Genomic DNA, 24,262 nt, shown 5'->3' with positions numbered 1-24,262 from the left:
TTTCTATAAATACCGTAATACTATCAATTTACCTACATGTACCTGTTACGGCAACACGCATGTAAGGTTTCCTGGGAGATTTTACTCTTGGGGGTTTAAAAATAGTTTATTTCAAACAATGATACAACATGTTGTTAAGTAGATACATGAATGAAAAAGATAAGAGCCGAAAGCTATAAAGCTTATAAAGGTCTTCTCCTATATATTTGTACAATGCAGTAAAATGAAATTAATTTTTAACATATTTGGAACGAAAAAAAGTCGAAATCTTGGCCGGGGGGGGGGGGGGGTATTCCTGGTTGTTGGGGAGGGGTAAAATTATAAAATTATTGAGTAAAGTCTTTCTTTGGAAAGAAAAGATACTGATACTGTAAAATGTTATTGCTGTACAGCTGGCCGGTCTAGACAGGTTGTACTGTGGAGTATTTTATATCCGCCCATGATTTTTAAGATATCGGAAATCAGTGTGTCCCCCTTGCCGGTTCTCATGTATTATGCATTCCTTTAAGAGAACTTGCCCACGGCCCTCTTATTCACCCATTCTCGGGAAGGATATTTAATGTTCAACACTTTTCCTGCGTTGCTTTAAAACAACTTGCCCACGGCCCTGTCATTCACGGGTTTAACCCTTTGCCTGCGTTGTTTTGAACAAGTTGCACACGGCCCTCTCATTTACGGGGAGGACATTTGCAGTTTAACCCTTTACATGCATTTCTTTAAAAGAAATTGCCCCGCGGCCCTCTCATTCACGTGGAGGGAAATTTTCAGTTTAACCCTGCTCTCCCTACGTTTCTTTAAAATAACTTGCACATGACCTTGTCATTTACGGGGGATATTGGCATTTTAACCCTTTTTTCTGTGTTTCTTTGAAAGAACTTGCCCATGGCCTGTCATCCACGGGGAATATATTTGCAGTTTAACCCTATTCCTGCGTTTCTTTAAAACAACTTGCCCATGATCCTCTCATTCACGGGGAATATTTGCATTTGAACCGTTTGCCTGCGTTCCTTTATGAACTTGCAAGGGGAGGATATTGCATTGATATCAAAGTACTTTATTTAGTAATAAAGGAAAAGGAAAGTAGTTTTGTATTATCTTGTCTTTATCAGATTTAGTAAACATCACACCTTACTTGATTTAATACTTTCTTTTCAATAGTTGCAATGGAATAAACTCCATAGTTACGAAAAACAAACAAGTATACACAATTTATTCGTTTTTAATTTTTAGAAAATATGAAAACCTAATTTAACTATTTCGGATTTTGAGAAATAAGATAACCTACATTTAACAAACTGATGTAAAATCCATTATGTAAATACATTAGTTTATAGATCGAAATGATAAAAAAGGGTCACACAAATATTATATATACATGTAGGCCTACATGTATGTTTTCTGACCCAAAAGATAAGTAGCTCGGTAGGTAGATAAGTAGGTAGGTAGGAGGACATGTCTTTATACATGTATATGATATGTTTTATATAGTCATACGTATTGTTAAGATATAAATTTTACAAGTTCAGCTACCAAAGTTCCTCTTAGGGCAACATTAAACTTAAAACATGGTTATAAATTGCAGTCCTAGTACAGCGGCTGGACGCAATAAATTTAAGTGACCAGAAACTATTTGAAATATGAAAAAAACACGTACTTATCTGCAATTTTATCATTAACAGTGAACTTGCAGTTCTCATGACTTGCGAGTCTCATAAACCCCAACATGAAATCGGCATGTCATTTCGAAACCGGAAACGGAACTAATATATCTCACGCACGGTACTTGCAAATCTCGTACAACACCGACATGCGAGAGATTGAGTGTCGTAACTGATATATGAATTGTGTGAAATGTGCACTCTTAAACAATCAAGAACCCATGGGAATGACATTTATATTGCGTAATTCCATTCAAACTATAATCCAAAATAATCTCGCGTATGCGCAGTGATTGGGGCAAAAGTTGCCCCTATGATGCTGTTAAGATACAATGTATTGTGAGGACTATAACATATTTGCCCCATTTTTTTTGCTTCAATCAATGTTTCTATGATCACACATATACCCTGTTTATATTTTCTGTCGTCTGCTACAAATTATTTTGTTTATTATAGCATCAAATCAACTATTTTTCCCTCTTTTGCCCATGTTATAACGGGACCAAAACCATGTGTCACCATGTGTCGCCCTACCGGGCTCGGGCACCAACCGTTCCACCGGGACTCTGCAAACGATATAACACGGATAAACGTGCGTTAACCCTATATTAAGATGACAGAGCCCATTTATTTTCAATGTTGAGGACTTCTAGATAAAGTTTAACCCCCTCTCCCAAAATGAAAAACAACAACACCCCCCCCTCCCAAAAAAACGGCTACATGTATATGGATGTATGGGATAATGATAATGAGACCTGAAACAGGTTTATGTTTGTCCTATATCGATCTGTATTTATCAGTGTGGTCGGCGATTTTCTGAAAGTGAGTCTTGGCCGGACCAATATTTTGGCCAAAAATGTGAAAAAAACAACAAAAAAAACACGCATTGCTGATTAGCAATTTGACACTTAACTGGCCCCCTTATGCAATGCGCGGTAATATACAAACATGACGCGAAGAAACAACTAGACATAATTAATTGACCAGGTATATGTAGGGATCCTACGAGTCAAGTTCGATTTCTTTTTCGGTGTAATGCTCGCACACGACATCCTAGCATTGACAGACAACCTCAGCAAATCTCCTCAACAAGTTTCATTGTCAGCATCCGAGGGCCGGCGGCCAGCAAAGCGGACTCTAGATAGTTTGATAGACATGAGATCAGATTACAGTTTTGATTCTTTATTGATTAAACTTCAAAGTGAGAGTGATCGCGTCGATGTTAACGATCCAAACGTTCCGCGGAAGAGAAAGGCGCCCACACGATTCAAGATGGGGCACGGTGTTGGCTACCACCCCGTTACAGTGCAGGACGTGTTCCGGCCTAAATACTTTGAAGCAATCGATCTTGCCATCGCCAGTGTTAAAGAGAGATTTGACCAACCGGGATATCGTGTACTTCAAAACGTGGAGAATTTACTTATAAAGGCCGCACAACCTTTGAAAACCTAGTTCACTAGAGAACTTGGTTTTGTTTGTGATTTCTGTGGTAACGATATTAATCGAGACATCTTAGATGTGCAGCTTCAGCTGCTACGTTCACATTTTGACAAATCAGAAAATAGTACTGTTTGCGTCAGAACAGTCGGTGCTAGAACGAGCACTGTTTTTTGAGGTCGTTGTGTTGTTAAAGATTTTGTTAGTAATGCCTGCTACTAATGCTACCAATGAAAGGACATTCTCGGCGTTCAGAAGAATTAAGACATACCTGAGATCGACAATGTCTCAAGTACGCTTGAACAATCTAATGGTGTTACATATTCATAAGTACAGGACAGATTCAGTCAACTTACGTGTAATTGCCGATGAGTCCATTACTACCAGAGAACGACGGCGATGTGTTTTTGGAAAATTTACATAAAATGAGACTCCGTGTTGTGTAAGATTATTGTTAACAAAATACAAGTTACTGCTAAACAAAAAGCGGTTATTGTTGACTCGTAATGTACTACATGTATTCTTCCATCATGTCATCGATTGTTATTTAAGCTTATACCATTGTGTGATTTATGCTAAACAATAATCCACGTACTGTAATATGTCTTTTATTTGTTTATTTATAATCATCGGATAAAAATGCATCTAAAGAATTATATATATAATAACATCAGTTATTGTTTATTTTCTATTTGCCAAATATCAATTACATGTATTCATCTTTTATTTACACCTGTCCGTCCGTCATGCGAGCCTTAAATTTCACCCTTAAAACTTACGACGCACTTAAATCTGTAAAAAATTGTTGACATATAACTATAACATGTACTAGCGGCAGGCTGTTAACTGTACCAAATATACGGGAAAACGCCCCTGAGAGCATCCTAGAATAAAAAATTTTCCGGGGGAGCATGCCCCCGTACCCCCCTAGGTTCTACCTAAAACCAATCAATTGGCCGCACCAATCACAAAATCGTGACGACGGGCCTGTGAGATTATACATTATTAGCTTAACCCAACTGAAAGATAAAATCAATATCTTTTTACCACCGCATGATATTGTTTCATTTAGACTTCGGACAATATAAAGGTAAGCTCGAGCCATAGAGTACTTTATAAAAAGCACTTAATCGTTTGAAACGGTTTAGCCGCGAATAAAATAAAATGGACGTTATGATTATCTTGAGATTCAAATTTAAAAAAAATCTAAAAGAATAACGTACGCGTTGTATCACTAACTCGTGTCGGTTTTGCGGATCCGTTAAAAAAAGTATTACACGGCCATGCATATATTTCGACTTGACGTCATTCATAGCGTAAAGACGCGCATAACGTCAGTGTTACACTGTATGCGCGTCTTTACGCTAAAGTTGCTCTTTTTCTTACTGTAAACAGTTCTTATTTGAGTATGTGATAAATAGAATATTATATTTGTAAATCTCCATTACTAAATTCATTGAACTCGCATAATATACTCGATTTTTTCATAATGTCGTTAAAAAATTCAGTATTGAATCTACACTGTCATTTTGATATGTTCTTTGTATTTTATGTATTTTTATACAAATTTTTTATGACAAATTATGTAATGCACATCATAACATTTCTTTATATTATCAGTGATTAATTAATACAAGTTTTTTTTTTCTCAAATGGATTCAGAGATACGGCATGAACGTGAAAAATGCGCATCTTTTTTTTGCATCTTACAATACAATCACAAAAGACACGTGGTTACGCAAGAAAATGATGAGTTTGTATAACTGAGCAAACGCAAACAATACGTGTATAGGCCCACATTTATTGTTATACATGATTCGTTAATTTTTTTGAGTTGGCCATCAGAAATGAATTAAAATTTTTGTTTTAGAGGAAATTTTATTTCATAATTCACTTTCACATATGTCATCGAATAGAACGGAAATAAAAAAAAAAGAAAAAAAAAAAGGAAATATTAAGTTTAAATGGATATCTCGTTTGAGGTAAGAAACTTTGAAATGTACCACATGACGTAACTTCCGGAATAATGTTCCGTACAATACTTTATTCCCTATGTGAGGAAGTGTCCATTAAAAAACTTGTTTTGTAGAATTATTGACAGTAAACAAAATTCCTAATTTGTGAACCAATTGTTGCTTTAAAAAATTGTAAATTTCGGCTACATTGTATATGATTTCTACGGTATTCTACGGTGTTCCATTTGGACAATAGTGATTTTTATTTAGTCTGTACAGGCAATGTACGGTGATACTGTTATGCGCTAAATTATAGGTTCTACTGAAGGTGGATTGAATTACAACACAATGTTCCGTTTTATGTTTTAATGTTTCTTTCTTAGTGGAATACCACAGATAATAATATAACATATACACAGGTTATCCTGATGTTTACAAATTAATATTAAAAACAGTAACAAATATTTCTAGTGGAAAGCCACAATACAATGTTATCACTTGGAAATCCAAAATCTAACTGTGCAAATTTTCTATCTTTACAATATTTCTAAAAAATGGTTTCGTTTTAAACTGACCAATACAATTTAAACATCTATGTTTCTTAAATAACAAAATGACCAATCAGGTTTCAATACAAAATAATGTAACATAGCAACATAAAATTTATAACAACAATCATCACCTGGATATTTTATCAGTCATAAGGTTTAACAACATGATAAGTACAGACAGCTTAATTGACCTTATCACCTATATATTATAAAACTTTTAGCACAGTTGATTGGACAAAGAGGAAAAGCCGCATTTTAATCTTCCAGTTACATAATTTTAAATTTGACATCTGTTATTGAAACATATAATATTTGTAACTTAACATATTTGAAATTTCACAAATTTTGTTTTGAAAATATGACCTTTTAGAAAATGATTATATATAGAAAATCATCATGCATATTTATTCTTTTATTTTTTTATAAATGAATTTGATCATTTTTCGGCACAACAATACGATGGTAAAAACGCGATGATACGATGGTACGATTTTCAAATGGCGATGTTACGATGATGAAAACGCGATGGCACGATGATGAAAACGCGATAGTATGATGGTGAAAGCGCGATGGTACGATGGTGAAAACAACGCGATGGCACGATGATGAAAACGCGATTGTACGATGGTGATTCAAGCGTGATGGTACGATGGTTAAAACGCAGTGGTATGATGGTGAAAGCGTGATAGTACGATGGTGAAAGCGCGATGGTACGATGGTGAAAACGCGATATAACATCGCGTTTTACCATCGTACCATCGTGTCATCGCGATTTCACCATCGTATCATCGTGTTTTCATTATCGTACCATCGTGTTTTCATCATCGTGTCATCGTACCATCGCATTATCACCATCGTATTATCGTGCATCGCGGGTAAGGACGAATAAAAAAAATCACGATTTCAGAATTTCGTTTTTTTTTAATTCTTTTTCACGTTAGAGCTTTAATTTAACTTATAACGGTTTTGTGCACAGTGATTTTTTTTGAACGTCTGTTTGGTAGGTAGGTTGGTAGTTAAATATTCGTAACTACGAACTATTTAACAGCTGGAAGTTGATAAGTCAGTCCACTATGACCACCATGAAATGTTGGAACACACCAGCATGATGTTTTCCCCTAAAAAAAGAAAGTACTTTTCAGCTGTTAAATAGTTTGGAATTACGAATAATCAGCCGCCAGCTTGAAGGTTCTTGTTTATTCGAATTTATTACATGCGGTGGTTTATAGAAAGATATCAGTGAAATATAAAACTGATATTCTCACTGTTTGAAACAATAAAAATATCAATATTTTCATTGTTTTTAATTTAAGTCCGTTACGTTGTTTCAGTGAAATATAATATCAGCGTGCACAATACTGGAAACCAAGTCGTAAAAGACGTCAAGTTATTTTTTTGCGCACTTTTCATTTGGTATTAGAGCAAAATTAAAACGTTTCTTTGCATATATAATAAAAAGTGTTTAGTTTAGTGTAAGATCAAAATATATTTCAACTCGTAAACACCAAAAGTTCATATTTCACTCGTGGCTGCGCCACTTATGAAATAAACTTTTTTATCACATAAACCGCGGCGCAGGAGTGTAATAAAGCCATTAAATAAAAACGATATTACACTAGTGTAATAACACTTTGACGTGACGTCATTTGCGCTATATAGAATCATAGCGTTAATGCGCTCTAATGTTAGCGTTACCATATAGGCGCGTCGATGAAAAATTACTCATTTTTACAGTTTATTGTTCTTATTTTATATTATGTGATAAATAGAATATCATATTCGTGTAGATTCAATACTAAATTTATTGAACTCGTTGAATAAAACAATATTATGCTCGCCAGAGGCTTGCATAATATGATTTTATTCAACTCGTTCAATAAATTTAGTATTAAACTACACTCATTCAATATCCTCTATTTATCACTTATCCGTGCCGTTTTTGCGACTCCGTAAATGTGGTATTGCATGGCCGTGCATATATTTTGACGTGACGTCATTTACGTTATAAAAACATAGTGTAAAGACGCGCTAAATGTTAGCGATACTCTATAGGCGCGTTAATGAAAATGATTCTTTTGCACTTAAAACAGTATTTACTTTTTGTATGTAATTCATAGAATATTATATTCGTGTTGGTTCTTTACTGATTTTATTTAACTCGTTCAATAAATTCAGCATTGATTAACCTACACTCTTTCAATATGTTCTTTTGGTGCTCACTGGGGAAAATATATTCCGATCTTACACTGAACTTAATTCTCTCCTAATGTCTCTATAAAGATTTAGACATGAATAATAATTATAATGTTTTCCTGTTTAAATTTTCTTTAATATTCCAGTATTAATCCTAACAAAAGAAAACAACAAACAAAAGTTATCACCAATTATTTTCATTTTAAATGTTCAAATAGGTAAGAAATTTTAAGAAGATTTAGTAACATTTTTACGCAAGCTATGTCATAAAGTGGTAATTTTGCGACATTTACGACAATGTTGCGACATTTGGCGGCAATGTTTGTCCTCATTTGGTAACAATGAAATAATCTTCTGGTAGGCTCCTTTGAAGTCGTCTTCTTGATATTGATTTTGATTTAAACTTATTACGAATGTATTTGATTTTAACAGTCATCAAACAGATTTTAAAACTCTGAATTCAGTTTACTACATTTTTTTAACAATTTCAGCGTATTTGTATATTTATAAATTTAATTTTCTTCCATTCCACATTTATCATAAGCAATTGTGTGTAAAACGGTCTCAACACTGACAAAACCAGCATTCAAACAACTACGCTATTACGCTTAACGGTTAAAAATGAGTAATTGTTGAGGTAGTCGATAAATAGTATGCTTTTATATAAGAATTATCGACACCCCTTTTTGCCAATATTGATGAAAACAGATGTACAAGGATAAATTGTATCTGTTACATCATGAATCTGTTTTATGTTAAAATAGCGTCAACGCACGTTTATTTCGTGATATAAATGTAACATTTATATTTTCTATTTGGATGGCTTACTAGCACACAAACTAAACAAGACCCGAATGATGGTTTATATATTTTATTATATGTGTTGCATCCAATTATACACTCATAAACTCCCAAACATCAAGTAAACATACACACAGTAACAATAACGATATTTGATATTAAAGGCGTGGCTTATTATATCTTGTAGACTTGCTTACTACATCCTCCTCTATCTTTAGTTTAGAACTCATCAATAAAATCAATAAACTTAAATTATCAAAACTTTAAATTTAAATGTGCAAACACATTGTAATAAGAAATATTTTAAGAAATATTTTTCCGTATGAAATAAACTATCCAGCAAGTCTATTGTTATAAACTCTTGTCTTTCAGACATCCTAAGCCTGTGAAAACTTGAGAATATTCTTCAATAAGTCCTGAATATGCGTCTTTGTTTTGAACTGATTTTTGAACTGATTGTATTTTGCGGTAAAATCCCAAGCTCTACCAATAATTCATAACTGATCAATGATTCTTTGTTGCCTTTAACAATATGAAAATTTTTTGTCATAAATTTTGAGCCCGACTCCACAAATAGCGAACATTTGCCTATGAATGGAAGTGGAGATTTCTGCCCAAATGCGAATGCTTTTGTTTTCGTTTTCTTGATTTCTGGACGAATTTTCATTTTCTCGAGGTCAATCTCGCTAATAATATTTAACGATGAACCGCTATCTATCAACACATAAACATCTACGCCATTTAATTTAATGCTTTTCTTTGGCACTTTTTTTCCATCTGATATCTTAAATCCAAACAAAACATCGCACTCATTTGAACTGATAATCGGTGTGCTTGCCTCTGATAAAACTTGTGAATCCGACTGTTCATCATCGATTAATTTCACTTTGTTTTGACGTTTTCTGCAGACCGATATAAAATGATTCTTCTTATGACAGTAGTTACATTCCGCTCCGATAGCAGGACAACGTGACATATGTGGATACTTTCCTCCACAATTTCGGCATTTTTTCCTTAGTTCTTGAGGGTTGTTTCGCTTTCCCGACGACGAACTTGCTTCTTGGATAGTTTGATATGAACGTTGCTGATAACGTTTAGGTGCAAATCCCTTTGATTGACGGCTAAATCGAGGATTGCTTTTTACCCGCACTACTTGCTGACTACTTGTATCCTTTGACATATTTGCTGCTTGAGTTTTGATATTTCCATGGTTCTCATTTTTGTAAGTAAGTCATTAAGTGATTTATCCGGATCCTGTAAACACTGCATTCTCATGTTTTGTGAAACAACACCCTGTATGACCTGGCTTTTAATTTCTGAGTCAATATCCGAAAATTCACAATACTTCGCTTTCTGGCGTAATGTTGTTGTAAACTGGTCGATAGATTCCCCATGCAACTGCTTCATATTACGAAATTCTAATATTTCGAATTGTGTGTTTTTTCTTGGCTTAAAGTATGTTGTTAATCCAATTTTCGTTTCTTCGTAGTTTTCATTGTCTTCTCTTAAATTCAATGTATCATATATATCGTAAACATCGTCTCCAGCATAATAAAGTAACAGTACCTTTTTTCGTTTTTCTAGTGTTTATACCCAGTCCAACAAATAAGTTTTCTAATTTATTCAAATACTTTTCCCATCGTACTCCCAGAGATTTTCATCAGCAAAAACATCAAATTTTGGAAAAGCAGGTAAATTATCCATTTTCAAATCTTTTTTTTTTTCACAGAGTCAGTTTAAATTAATCCACAGTTGTTTTTTTTAATATCCGATCCTCGTCGCCAATGTAACATTTATATTTTCTATTTGGATGGCTTACTAGCACACAAACTAAACAAGACCCGAATGATGGTTTATATATTTTATTATATGTGTTGCATCCAAGTATACAATCATAAACTCCCAAACATCAAGTAAACATACACACAGTAACAATAACGACATTTGATATTAAAGGCGTGGCTTATTATATCTTGTAGACTTGCTTACTACAATAAAGTCTGCAGAATCCCTCGGAACTGTTGGAGACCTCGCCCTACCGGGATCGGGCACCAACCTGTCCTCGGGACACTGCAGACGTTATTACACGAAAAAAAAAATGAGTAAACCCTATATATATAAAGGTGAAGTTACACGAACCGCAAATGGCGTAATTACACAAAGCAAAAGGCGTTATAACGTTTATTTTATACAATATTAATTCACTAGAATTCACTATATTCAAATGCGATGACTCAATAAAGCTTACTAGAGGACATGACCAGTGACCCACTTTACGTATCAAATGCAACATTTAATCAAAACATAACAACAGGAGAAAAATCTCGAAAAATTTAAATCAGACAGCGGATTTGGTCAAATCCCATTCTGTATGTTAAAATACCCCTGTATGTTAAATGATGTAAATTATATTCTATACATTATAAGTCCTTAACTTTTTCTTAAGTTGGATTTTAAAACTGCTTAAGTTGTTTGTGTAAAAATATGTAATAAATAATCTATAATAATATTTCTTCTGTTCTTTACACTTTGCGTAAATGTAACATAAACTTTACAGCACGACAGTCACATACACAAAATTGTAAAGTAATTGTAATAGTTGCGTGAATCTAATATTTAATTTAATCGGTTCATTTATTTCTCTAATAGTTATTTAAATGTTACTTTTCTCAATTTCCGTTCTACAGATTTTTTTTAATGTTGAAAAAAAGAGGTGATAATCTGAATATGCTGATATTCATATTTTTCAGAAAGGTTACATCAAATAGAAACGGAAAATGGCTAGCCCGGATAAGAAACGGAAAATAGCTCCCAAGGTAAGGACATTATAAAATAAATAAATCAAATAATAAATAAACCAACAATTCTAACACTCACGTGATTTTGTCACTATAGACAAAGAAGGAAAAAAAAAACTGGTGTTAAACTGCCAATAAACACCGGTTAGGGACTACTTGTATATGGGCTGTTATGTTTTCACCCTCAATTGTATAGTTTACAAAGCATTTTAAAGCAACAATAAAAAGCATTTTTATTTATATTTTCAGTTCTTATAATGTTTTCTTTTCATACAATACCGAAATAATTTCACACATACACTAACGCCACATATTAGATCCATATCAGTTAATAAATATTTTGACAAAACGGCGCCAATCCGTAAGCAGCCTAAGTAAACAACTCATTCATAAACAAGCTGACGTTATACATAATACAAGAATGATAAATGGGGCGCTGATGTAAACACAATACGACGTAAGTTTTTATTGTTGAAAACTTGATAAAATAACGTGTGTTCTTATTATTTATTTTGTTTAATAATTTCTATATCTTCGCCACAGTAGGGTGTGAAAATCGAACAGCGTTATACGAAAATCGGCACCGGAAGTTATTTCCGCTTGAAAAATAACATTAGTGATTTTCCTTATTTTAACGTGTTAGAATCGAAATAACATCGGCCTGAGAGGTGTATATCGGCTATTTAACACCGGTTTGGAGTTTTGATGCGTAGGAATTGAAAACGAATTTGTTAATCTTTTTTTATATTTATTTTTTTATTTATTCATTCATGAAAGCTTGAGTGAGTGATTAATTGATTGATTGATTGAGTGATAGAAATATAGATTGACTGATTGGTTGACAAATTGATTGATTGATTGTTTGTGTGATTGGTTGATTGATTACAAGTTGTGGTTGTCTGTTAAGTGTGAAAATATTTAAAAACTTAAAAACACATGCATGATTTTTCATTTGGATATCGGATATATATAGTATATGGAAGATATTTGTTTTGCATGTAAGTTGACAATGTATTTCACAGAGTAGCCATTTGTGAATATACATCAGCCGGTGGTGAAAAGATATATTATGCAAAATATATAAAATTTCTATTCATTTCAGTGTTTTAATGGCTTTAAGGTAAGATCCCTGTAATGGAATCGGGTTTTTCCCTGTCATTTCGGCATTCTACGTAACTTATCGGCACATCCGTTACCTCTCGCCCGTTTCCGTAAACAGATTATTTTTTACAACTTGCGCTCTAGTTTATGACGCCATCAAATCATGTCGTGACAATGATGATATTTAAAAATCATTTACAAAAAATTTCACTTAATTCATAAATTTGTTTCATTTTAAAATGATAAAAAATGATCAATATTTTTGACCTCTGAGACACATAAATTCAATTTCTAGCTGCTTTAAAATTCAAGCCGATCCTGAAATTGTTTATAAATGAGCTTTTATGCAAAGTTTATCAAACAATTCATTTTTTTGCCCCCAATATTTTATTTTGAATAAAAGTGTAAGGGGCTTCGGACAGTAATAACTTAAGGAGATGACAATTATGAAGATTAATCACAAATATTTATTGTCTATATATGAATGAACAATGTTCTAAGTTCTGCCGCTTTCAGGACACTAATAATTATTAATTTTATATAAAAGCTGCATATTCCTTTGTAAAATGAATGCGAATAATCAAATAGTTAAAAGAAAGTCTTAATTTATTATTGACAGGTTTTTAACGATCCTATCCATGGTAATATAGAGTTACATCCCTTGCTGGTGAAGATCGTAGACACGCCGCAATTTCAACGCCTAAGATTCATTAAGCAACTCGGTGGCAAATATTTCGTGTACCCCGGTGCATCACATAACAGGTTCGAGCACTCCATCGGGTATGTACTAGTATCTCGTTATATTATTTTTTCAAAGGTCTTTATTTTACCTAAATATATCCTTCAATCCTTAGCACCCAGACCTCAGCACCCCCATCGTTACACAGCAAGATGTTATTTCGTGTCACTTATTAGGCACATAACTCTTATATGGTTCCGTATTCAATTATGTACTCGTACAAGTTATCTCCCCCCGGACTACAAAGCGGAAGTCTTGTGTTATTTAAAACATAAAACTGGTCTAAGTGTTGTGCAGAAGCCAATTATTTAATCAACTTAACTTAGCTTTTTTTCTGCAAACTGATAATCCTGTGAACATTGTGTCGTAAATTTCAAACGAAAATTCATTAAAAATTATTTACAACTCATTCATTTCCTCTTGGGGAAATCATGCATTATTGGTTAAATTTAATGATTAGAAATGTCGTGTTCCATACAAGACTCAATCAGCAACATAAGAAAGATTTTAAGCCCAGATCTGCAGTAAATGGTGATTTTTAGTCTTTGATTTTTTTTACATGAAAGTGTTTGCCACCTAGCCGGACGATTCGTGCGAACTCTTAGAGACAAGCAACCGGACCTGGACATAAAAGATGAAGATGTACTTTGTGTTGAAATCGCAGCCTTGTGCCATGACCTTGGTAAGATTTACTTTTCTAATACATACCATTTGTGAAGGTAGATATCGTGATTCAATTTTTAGTGCAGTTATGTAGAGTAATACACAGTTCGAGCTCTTTGTAGATAGAAATGCGCAATTATATAGTCACACAAACGTCAATAGCTCTGTGAGGTTATCTATGTACAATACATTTGAACGATACACAATGCATTATTTTAATACAAGGCAAGAATTATATATATAATAACAACAGTAAAAAATTTAAAAGAAAGATAATTATGTTAAACTACATAAAGCGGAGAAGTAATTTTGTGTGTCGACGTCACTTCTTACATCTTATGACATGCAAGCTTTCATTGTTATGCTATGTATGTATCATGTTTTAATTTATCAATGAAAATTTTCCCATGCTGCGATTTGTCGGAACCCTGTTTTTTTTTCATTGAAAAAGTCGCCATTTTGAATTGCTGCAAGGTAGGTTACCGAGACATTTTTAAAACAAGAATCTCATTTGCAATACTTCACAACAACGGAATTTAACATTAGTTTTTTTTTTGTTCACTAAGTAATTAACTTTTTAAGTTTATGTACAGTTAATTATTAAAATTGTCAATAATAAAGTGCTTTCATAATCGCCTTGTTATTAGGCTTTAGACAGTCATATTAGCCTTCGGCCGAATATGTCTTCAGTATTCAGTCCAATCTCAAGGCCATTATGAAAACACTTAATTATGAACATTATATAAATATTTGATGCAAAATTACATGTAAACATGATGTTTTTATTCTGTTTATTATGCAATATCATACATTACATAAATATTTTCCTTCTTTATTAACATAAATACTAACGGGAGTGTCAATTATAAAGTTTTCAGTATGTCTTAAGCGGTTCGACAAAAAGTAAAGTGACCGCCTTATAGGACATTATTTTTTTATCGGACCGCTAAAATTAAAATGAGCCGTGTCACGACACAAAACCAACATAGTGGGTTTGCGACCAGCATGGATCCAGACCAGCCTGCGCATCCGCTCAGTCTGATCAGGATCCATGCTGTTCGCTATCAGTTTCTCTACTTGTAATAGGGTTTGTAAGCGAACAGCATGGATCCTGATCAGACTGCGCGGATGCGCAGGCTGGTCTGAATCCATGCTGGTCGCAAACGCACTATGTTGGTTTTGTCATGACGCGGCTCAAATGAATTACTGTATTTTATACCTTTTTCACAGGACACGGACCATTTTCTCATGTCTTTGATATGAAAATTATTCCTAAAGCGTGGGAAATGGATGACCGTAAAAATAATGAAAAATGGAAAGTAAGCATTTATACATTTTCTTCAATTAATTAAACTGACCATGTGACTACAGTTATAAATGAGAATCTCAGGTTGTTTTCACGTTGTTTAAACTTTATACAGGTATTTATTTCGATCTGTTTATGAATAAATTCAAGGGATGTTAGGTATATGTTTCACTTATAATATTTAAGAGTATATATCGCAGTCAGCTGAACTGGTCACACTATATTATTACTATGCATCTATTATGAAGAAGAGGTTTGTTAAGCATCAGCTGTGGTTTAACGGCGCACAAACACAGTTAAGGTCAAATATAGCGCCAAAACATGACATATGATTTGGGTACCTCAACTTGAAGCAACACCAGGGGCCAAACCTGCTGGAGCTATGAGATGCATAGAATTTAGTTACTCGAACCCATTTAGTTGCCTTTTACGATCACACAGGCGTCATTTCATCTGTTCACAATGATTTAAATAGATAATGAATAAGAAATGTAAGACTCGATGAAAAAGGAGACTTTTTTCTTCTTTGTGATTATGATATCTGCAAGCGTCTAGAGGTACTGCCCAAACACTGTATTGAGTTGATTCCAATTACCCAAGGTTATTAAGTTAATGAAAAAACAGAAAACCGGTTTGGATTTTAAGAGCTACAATAACAACTCTTCTGCCTTTTCCGTCAAACCTCGGCCGTTTCCGTCAAACTTCGGATAAGGATGTGTAGAATATGTAAAAGTGAATAGTCATATCACTTGAATCTTGATATATATTTTCATGAAGCACGAGCAAGGCTCGATCGACATGTTTGATCACATGCTGAAAGTAAATGCAGGACTTGCAAAAGAATTCAACGATATGAAATTCACGAACGGTAAGAAATTCACGGAAAAGGATAAAACATTTATTAAAGAATTGATAAATGGGCCAAAAAAAGATGACCGCAAAGGAAGAACGAAAGAAAAATGGTTTCTATACGAGGTACATTTTTTGATATTCTAGATATACATGTATCAGTAACAATATAAACGTACAAAACAAGTAATTTGATTACATGTATTTTTATGCATTCTTCAAATCTATGTTTCGTCAAAATTTCATGGTCACGTTAAATCTGGAAAGACAATCTTGTTTATTAATAATTATTACAACTTTGTTCATACTTTTTAGTCACATTAAATCAATTAAGCTCTATATGTATTTTGTTTTAATTTATGACGAAAAGCGGCTCAAGCGCCTCGCTTGACTCTTGTTTACTAAGCGACCAAATGTCGTACACATATCATTTCAAGTTTATCATAAGAGTAGATTGGTCTACATTGGGCACTATTTTCATAGTATTTCAAATAATGATAAATCAATGGAAAAGGATTATTTTGATATTAAAATGGAACATTTCTTCAAATTTACTGTATTTTACAGCTGAATACTTGTTTTTTACAAATAATACTATTTTTGCAGCTTGTTTTCTGAAAAGAAATTTTAACTACCTATTAAAACTGTTTAAATTAGACAATTTACTTTCTGTGGAGCAAGGGCTTTTGAACGCATGTCAACAGTTGCATTTGAGGAAATGATCAAAATAAGTAATAGTTAGACGTTTAAGGAAAAAATCAAACGCTCAAAAAGCATAGTCATTTGCATTTGATAAAGCAATTCAATGATCGTTCAATAAGCATATGTACGTAGATTTCCGTGTAAATCACGTGAATTCACGGACAATAAAAATTTTGTGAAGCGCCGTATTTGTAATAAAAATATTATTAATTAATATTTTTTTAATTATAAAGTAAATGAAAGGAATTTCCAATATCATAGAATAATATACTAGAGAAATTTTGTTTTGGTTATATTCTGCTGCATTTCACGCCAGCAACCTAACTGACTTTTAAAATAAAATCTAAAACATTTGTCAACATTGTAGATTGTTTCCAACGACCGAAATCAGATAGATGTCGACAAGTGGGACTACTTTGCACGTGACTGTCATATGTTGGGTATTGGAAACAATTTTAATCACAATCGATTAATATCATTCTCGAGGGTTATAGAAGTTGAAGGAGAACAGCAGATTTGCTACAGAGACAAAGTAGGCATTGTTTGACTTTATCTTATGTTGTTTGGTAAAATATTGAAATATTTCAATGAGATATAAGTCATATTACACTTTTTGAAACATAGAATCAGGGTACTGTTATATACATTGAAAGGCATTGGAAAGCGGAACGCACGAGGTGAATGCATTTTTATTATAACTTATTTCGGGTCTTTGCTGCTATTTTGATTCATGTCTGGAATGATAAGATAATATAAGCAAACGTTTTGATTTTAATAAATCTTTTTTAACTCGCGCTTTGCGCTCTAGATATCTAAAGTAATCCCAAATGGATATATAATCCATGTCCACTTTCCAAACAAATATCCTCGATTTTTCATTTGCTATTATTTGAATATTGATTAAACATCTGATATAAACAACTCTCCTTACACTGATATATAGTCTGATTTTATTGACCTGTCAATTATGAATACATTATAGCACTCATTTAAATATTCGATCCCACTTCGGTTGTGTCCGTTTATTTTACGAGAATTAATATGGAGCATTGTAACACCGCACTTTGGGGTCAAACGCACTTTGGGGTTGGACCCCACAGTGCGTTAAACTTTGCACCGCACTTTGGGGTCCAACGCACTTTGGGGTCAAAATCGAGAAATTGACCCCAAAGTGCGTTAATATGCTACATATCAACGCACTTTGGGTTCAAGATGTCTAAAGGTGTCATCTGAGTTCTGCTTAAATACTGAGTACTGACTTATTTTCTATCTGCGACATTGGAATATTTGATGTTGAATTCAAGATGGCGGTCAATACTTTATGATGCTTAAGTGATAAAAGTTTTATTAATTTTACCACTTGAAATATCTGAAAATTGTGTTCATATAACAAAATTACGAAGGCATAAAAGTGACATTTGCAGTCTTTTTGTTTTTAGTTTTGTATACATATTTCATTTTAGTTTTGCATACATATTTTTTTCAGTTTTGCATTCATATTTTTTTTTCGTACATATTTTATTTTTGTTTTTCATACGTATTTTAGCCAATCAAAACTGCCTTCAAATCTCATAACAGCCCATAGCTGAGTATAAAACTAGCACAGTGGTTTGGTCAAATTTCGGTCCATTTTTGGAATCGGCGCAGTCGTTTTCGGCCGGGCAAGTCTGGTTTCGGCCGACTCTTTTCGGCCCATTTTTTACATATTATATGTATTTTATATTTTTTGTTTTTTATTATTATCACTTCCTTAGCACATCCGGATCAAGATAATGTGCAGAACTTATATGTCAGGTGTGCCGGCTTAAGGTCGGGGTCACACCTACAGGTCAAAGGATAAAGACTTTGGTTTCATGTCCGCTCTTTATCTCCGAAACCCCATGAAGGATTTTAAGACACCTTGTGACAAATGTTAACCACATCGAGACCATATGCAGAACCTTTCTTTGGGTTACCGCGGATACTAAAAAGTGTTGTTATTTTTTTGATACCTCCAAAAATGAAAATGTTGGTATTTACAAATGGCATTTGCAAATGGGGTACTGTGATTTACAGATGGCGAAGTGTTTGAAAATGGTGTTTAACAAATGGTGTAATTCTCCAAACCTCTACTTTGCAAATGGCGTCATGTAAAAATATGTACGAAAAAACAAAAATAACATATGCACAAAAAAACTGAAATAAAATATGTATGCAAACTAAAAAAGAATATGTGTGCAAAACTAAAAAAAGTATGTACATGTATTCAAAACTAAAAAGAAAATGTTTGACAGACAAACAAAAAATATGTACGAAAAACAAAAAAAAAGTATTAAAAAAAATACAAATGTTACTTTTATGCCACCGTTCAAAGTACATGTACAGAAATTGTGTATTCCTAGAATTAAAAGATGCTGCGAAAAATATCCCGTTCTGTCGGTCATTTACTTGATAACTTTTGGTGCCATATTGAGCCCAATTTTAGATATGTTGGGAATGAAATAAAATGCTGTTAATATTTTTTTCCAAAGAACTATAAATATACTCTATTGCAATGTTCTGGTGAAAAATCAAGTTTTTCGATGGGACTATAAATAGCGATTTTTACAAATACATTAATACATTAGCTTATCAACAAACTTAAGGGTTTTTGTAAGCTCCGTAACAACCGTTCGCCAGAGGCTTTTTTATGGGAAATCTTACATACTTATATAGAAAGAGCAAACATGATTTTTATAATGTTAAAATAATGGTATCAGAGAAATGTAAGATGCTTGTATCTGAATAAAGTAGCGATATCCGTGAAATTATTCGTCATAAAAAAAGTCATAACACACTAGTGTTTGACTTCCATATAAAATACTAATTCACTATAACTGTACTCATCATTGCCAAAAAGCAACAGATGAAAAAGATGGTTCAGATAATTGGCCACTGTGTATTTTTTTGATATTACAGAAGAACATCAAAATAAAAAAGCTTTTAAGAAAAACAAATTAAAGCATATTGAGCCTTTAAAACGTTATTTTTAACCATCGGGGGGATCGATACCCAAAAATCCCCTCTATACCCCAAGTGAGAATTTTACATTATTCTGTAGCTCCGCTCTTAATGTGCGACTATTTAAATAGTTTATGATATTTTTAGTACTGCCTGTACGGACTTCTACTTTTAGTCGCATCTACACCTCGTCAAGTTTCTTATATGTCACATTTAGCTAAATAAATGGCTCTTTCAACATATTATCAGGCACGTTTTTTTACTGAAATGTCTTACTAAGATTTCCCAGAATTTATTCCTTTGTGTATGCTAAGTCTATCATATTTCTATAAAATGTATAAACAAAAAAACACGGGAAAATAATGCATTTAGCTAAAAAAAACAATGGAGTAAATGAAAGGTGTACATTCTTTTAAAATAAATGGAAAATTTGAGAAAATATATTTTATGCTTAATAATTGATACAAACTCATTATTTGGTGATTTATTTGGTGAAAGTTCTTCACTTACTAATCAAGACCATTTAAATCCCTATTGATTCTACTATACTTCAGGGCACATGTTTGTGTTTATTTAATATCTTGATTTTTTGTTTACCATTGGCTTTGACTACAATATATTATTTTAAACATAATGAACATTAATTTTCTATGACCCCAAAGTGCGGTCGTTTGCCTGATGTTAAAAAATGCATATGTACCTGTTTAACGCACTTTGGGGTCGAAATTGGACCCCAAAGTGCGTAACGCACTCTGGGGTCGGACCCCAAAGTACGTAACGCACTTTGGGGTCGGACCCCAAAGTGCGTTTGACCCCAAAGTGCGGTGTTACAGAGCATATAAATAACGTTTGGATAACTCTCACTAGCTTAATAAAGGTTCTCGTAACATCCGCAATAGCGCAGTCGGGTAAGTGATTACCTAATGCATGAGAGGTCCGAGATTCGATCCCTTCTTTCGACATTCTTTTTAGACTTATTTTTTCTTTATTTTTAAGAAATTTTGTATTAAATGGTCAAGCGCCTGCAAAATTTTCTACACGGATATGAAACACCTAAGAAACACTGAATTGTCACATTTTGTATTGTATTTTACGGTACTGAAATTACATTTATTGATTTCAATCCGACTGAATTTTCAGAATTAATTCTATTATAACAAACAGTTATAATATAACAATGTTATATACAAAAGTATAGTATTTACAAAAAAGTGCAAAACATATTAAAAGCGGAACAACCATAACTTCAAAAATGTTGAAAATAGTGAATAAGAAAAAACCTGGACTATTCTGTCTCGATCTTACAACACGTTGGACATTCAGATAAAATATACCCGTGTCCTATTGCGCTATAACGGTCAGTGTAACTTATTCATCGAAACTATATAAGTTTAATCACATCTTACTGCGTACCTCTCACGGAATTTACCGAACATTTATCGAATATTAATATATTCTGTGCATTGACCGTATAATCAGTATGGAATTGACAGGTTAATAAAATCAAACAATACCTGTGTTTTATCTTCTTTCTCATTGATCGATAAATTCGTTATTACTGGTTACTTATCCTGGAGAGCATGAGCCGAGATATGACCAAAGACTTGTTAAATTTGTTGAAACAAATATTGTTTACATAACCTACTAGTATATCATGTTGTTTGTTGTACACACGCTGTATATGATAATAAAGATATATATCTAAAAGTTATAACAAAATATATATCACAAAGTATACTTGATCGTTTATCTTTAAATGCTATATTTAATGTAGAGTATAAAAAGAAAATACAGTACATGCATTGTAAAAATCTACATACAATGTTTATTTCTAGGAAGCTACAAACCTGTATGATATGTTTCATATCAGAAATTTACTCCACCAGAGGGCGTACCAACACAAGACAAGCAACTGCGTCGAAATCATGTATGTATCGATGTTAATATCTTTTATTCCTCCAATATTGAAGAGCATAATACATGTAACAAATTACTAATATTTTACAAATAGTAAATAGAAACATATGTACAAATCAATCATAATCAAAATAACAAAATAACAAATGCGTCCTTAAGAATCTCACAGTTGTCTAAACGCAGAAATAAAGATCGAAAATGTCAGACAAAAGCGTTATTCATAGTTATAATTATTAAGTATAAACAACTGATAAAAGACAATGTCCACTGGTTTAAAATTAACAAGATACGAAAACAAAAGGCTAGTCAAGTTACAATGGAATTTGTTCCTGCATACTTAAGTATAATTAAGTTATAAAGTAATAAATAGGGATAATATTTCAAAAACTATGACGAAAAAACATAGTTGCATTACATAATTATGTAATTTGAATATTTCAAAGTATCGGATATAAAATGCATTTGTTCCATATCACACTAATCGAACATTTTGCAAACACATATACGAGGGTTGTTCTGGAAGTTCTGGGAATTTTGTCATATCTCCTATATTTTTTGTTTCTAAGACGTAATATTTTGCACATACTAAGATTAGCATATCACGGAACTATTCCTAAAGATTGTATAGAATCAGACAACAATAGCCGGAAATAGCAGTAATCATAGCAACACTATAACGCCGCACCGGAGCAGTCCGACTCTAGTTATAACGCGCTGCACTAATAATATTTCGTAATTTTGATAACGTAAAAAATGCGCGAAAACGCTGGTCAGCAGCGGAACGTCATGACGTCATTTCCTGAAAATATCATAACGTTATTTAAATTCTAAACGGATCAACATTGTTTTAAAGTTGTTGCCCAGAGCCACTGAGTAAACAACATGACGTCGATAGGTGACGTTGAATTGCGAAGCATCGTGAAATTTTGTGTTGCGCGGGAAAAGTCTTCCACAGAAACAATGAAAATGGTCAATTCTACAGGAAAATACAAGAAATGCAGTCCGGCTACAGTGTATAGATGGCATGCTCGTTTTAAAGAAGGAAGAAACTCGATCGAAGACGATCCTAGATGCGGTCGGCAGTCTGTTGTTGCATGTTTAATTAAGGACTCGGTAAAATACATGATAAATTGCGACAGAAGAACGACAGTTTAAGCATCTTGTTAAGCATACGCAAGCTATAGTCTCGTCCTTTACCGATAGCTGGTACGTGGAAACATACATTACGGAAACAAATCAGCCGCAATTAAGCTTATTATAATGCACGGCAGCATATATTTGTTGATGTCGTGTTAGAATCGATATAATATATCCAAATCGGTGATTTTATTGCTTGATAACATCACTGTTTGTCGTTCGGATGCGCATCATTATATTACTCGGGCTACACCCCCGTGATATAATTCCCCACATCCGAACTCCAAACAGTGATGTTATTGAGCAATAAAATCACAGTTTGGGATATATTATTTCTTAAATAATGCACGCAGAATTAATATCTATTTCCATTCTAACACGTCAAGGAAAAAAATATATAATTATTATTATAAAGTTGGACATAACGGTGGGTTTTAAACAGTATTTCATTTGAACAAAATGAGATCAAAGGCCATCATGGAAGATAGCACATACCTCCTACCAACCAGTGGGGGCACCGACTTAGAAAGAACAAGCAAACGCTTGTAAAAAAAGAGCCCAGGGAAGGGGCGGATAGCCACAAATTAGAAATAAATCCGGAAAAATTTAAAAGTTAAAGTATGACCTTACAGGGTCAATGGGATAGATGGTGGTTTAACCGCCTTGGAACAGTCAAAAGTGTAATCACTATCAGGCAGTAGATTTAATATGCACAATTGATATTGCAGGCTGGCCGAAGCTTTGGTGTTAGCTGACAAGCACATAACATTCGAGGGCAAAGACGGGTAAAGGTTACTTTTGCTTCTTTAAAAAAAAAATAAATAAAAAAAAAAATAAACAAAAAAAACATAGTTAAATAAACAAGAAATATCTTTAAAAAAGATAATCGGCGTAAATTCAGTGCAAAATGTCTCATAGCTTTAGAATATTGTCAAAATTAATGATGTAAATACTTTATAACAATATAAATGTCTAAAGTGAAATATGTTTGGTGGTTACTAGTATAATCTATGACAGTTGTCTAAACTTAGCTGAAACATGTATGCTCCTATAATGTCAACAAATTAGTCATGTTATTATAGATGCTAGAAGCTTTTTTTGTCACCGTGACTTTTGACTACTGATTTCAAAGTCAATACCAGATAATAACCAACCACACTACCAAATTTAGAGACTGCAAAGGCCACAATCAGCTGACAACTTGAATTTTATTGTTAAATAATATTAACTTATATGTATCTGACCTTCATTTTGTAAAAGCACTTATGTCAATTACTAGTACTAGGTCATGATAATAACACCAAAATCTTTTGATGTTTATATCTTTTATTTTTGAAAGAATACAAACTGTAATAAACAATCAATGGAACATATCAACTCTGAACTATACTATTTATAATGCCTTTTTATCTATCTGGCAATGAACATGAATAATTGAAGACTTAAATCAAAAGTGTAATCTACCATTAATAGTTC

General features: G+C 33.1%; 1 protein-coding gene across 1 annotated transcript in view; it reads left to right on the top strand.

The window, feature by feature from the left end:
- LOC132754111 (deoxynucleoside triphosphate triphosphohydrolase SAMHD1-like) overlaps positions 1-24,226 on the top strand; it is a 29,915-nt gene extending 5,689 nt beyond the window's left edge. The window contains exons 2-9 of the mRNA XM_060744708.1: positions 11,346-11,411; positions 13,114-13,274; positions 13,800-13,915; positions 15,127-15,215; positions 15,980-16,177; positions 17,121-17,285; positions 21,568-21,659; positions 23,515-24,226. Of these exons, the coding sequence (XP_060600691.1) occupies positions 11,373-11,411; positions 13,114-13,274; positions 13,800-13,915; positions 15,127-15,215; positions 15,980-16,177; positions 17,121-17,285; positions 21,568-21,659; positions 23,515-23,575 (921 nt within the window). The 5' untranslated portion in view covers positions 11,346-11,372 and the 3' untranslated portion in view covers positions 23,576-24,226. The remainder of the gene's footprint in view (positions 1-11,345; positions 11,412-13,113; positions 13,275-13,799; positions 13,916-15,126; positions 15,216-15,979; positions 16,178-17,120; positions 17,286-21,567; positions 21,660-23,514) is intronic.
- The last annotated feature ends 36 nt before the right edge of the window (positions 24,227-24,262 follow it).

This window comes from Ruditapes philippinarum, unplaced genomic scaffold (genome assembly GCF_026571515.1).
Source record: "Ruditapes philippinarum isolate M1 unplaced genomic scaffold, ASM2657151v2 ctg9264_1_1_1_1, whole genome shotgun sequence".
Classification (NCBI taxonomy): domain Eukaryota; kingdom Metazoa; phylum Mollusca; class Bivalvia; order Venerida; family Veneridae; genus Ruditapes; species Ruditapes philippinarum.
The sequence above is the reverse complement of the archived record's forward strand: the minus strand, read 5'-3'. Positions and strand labels throughout refer to the sequence as shown.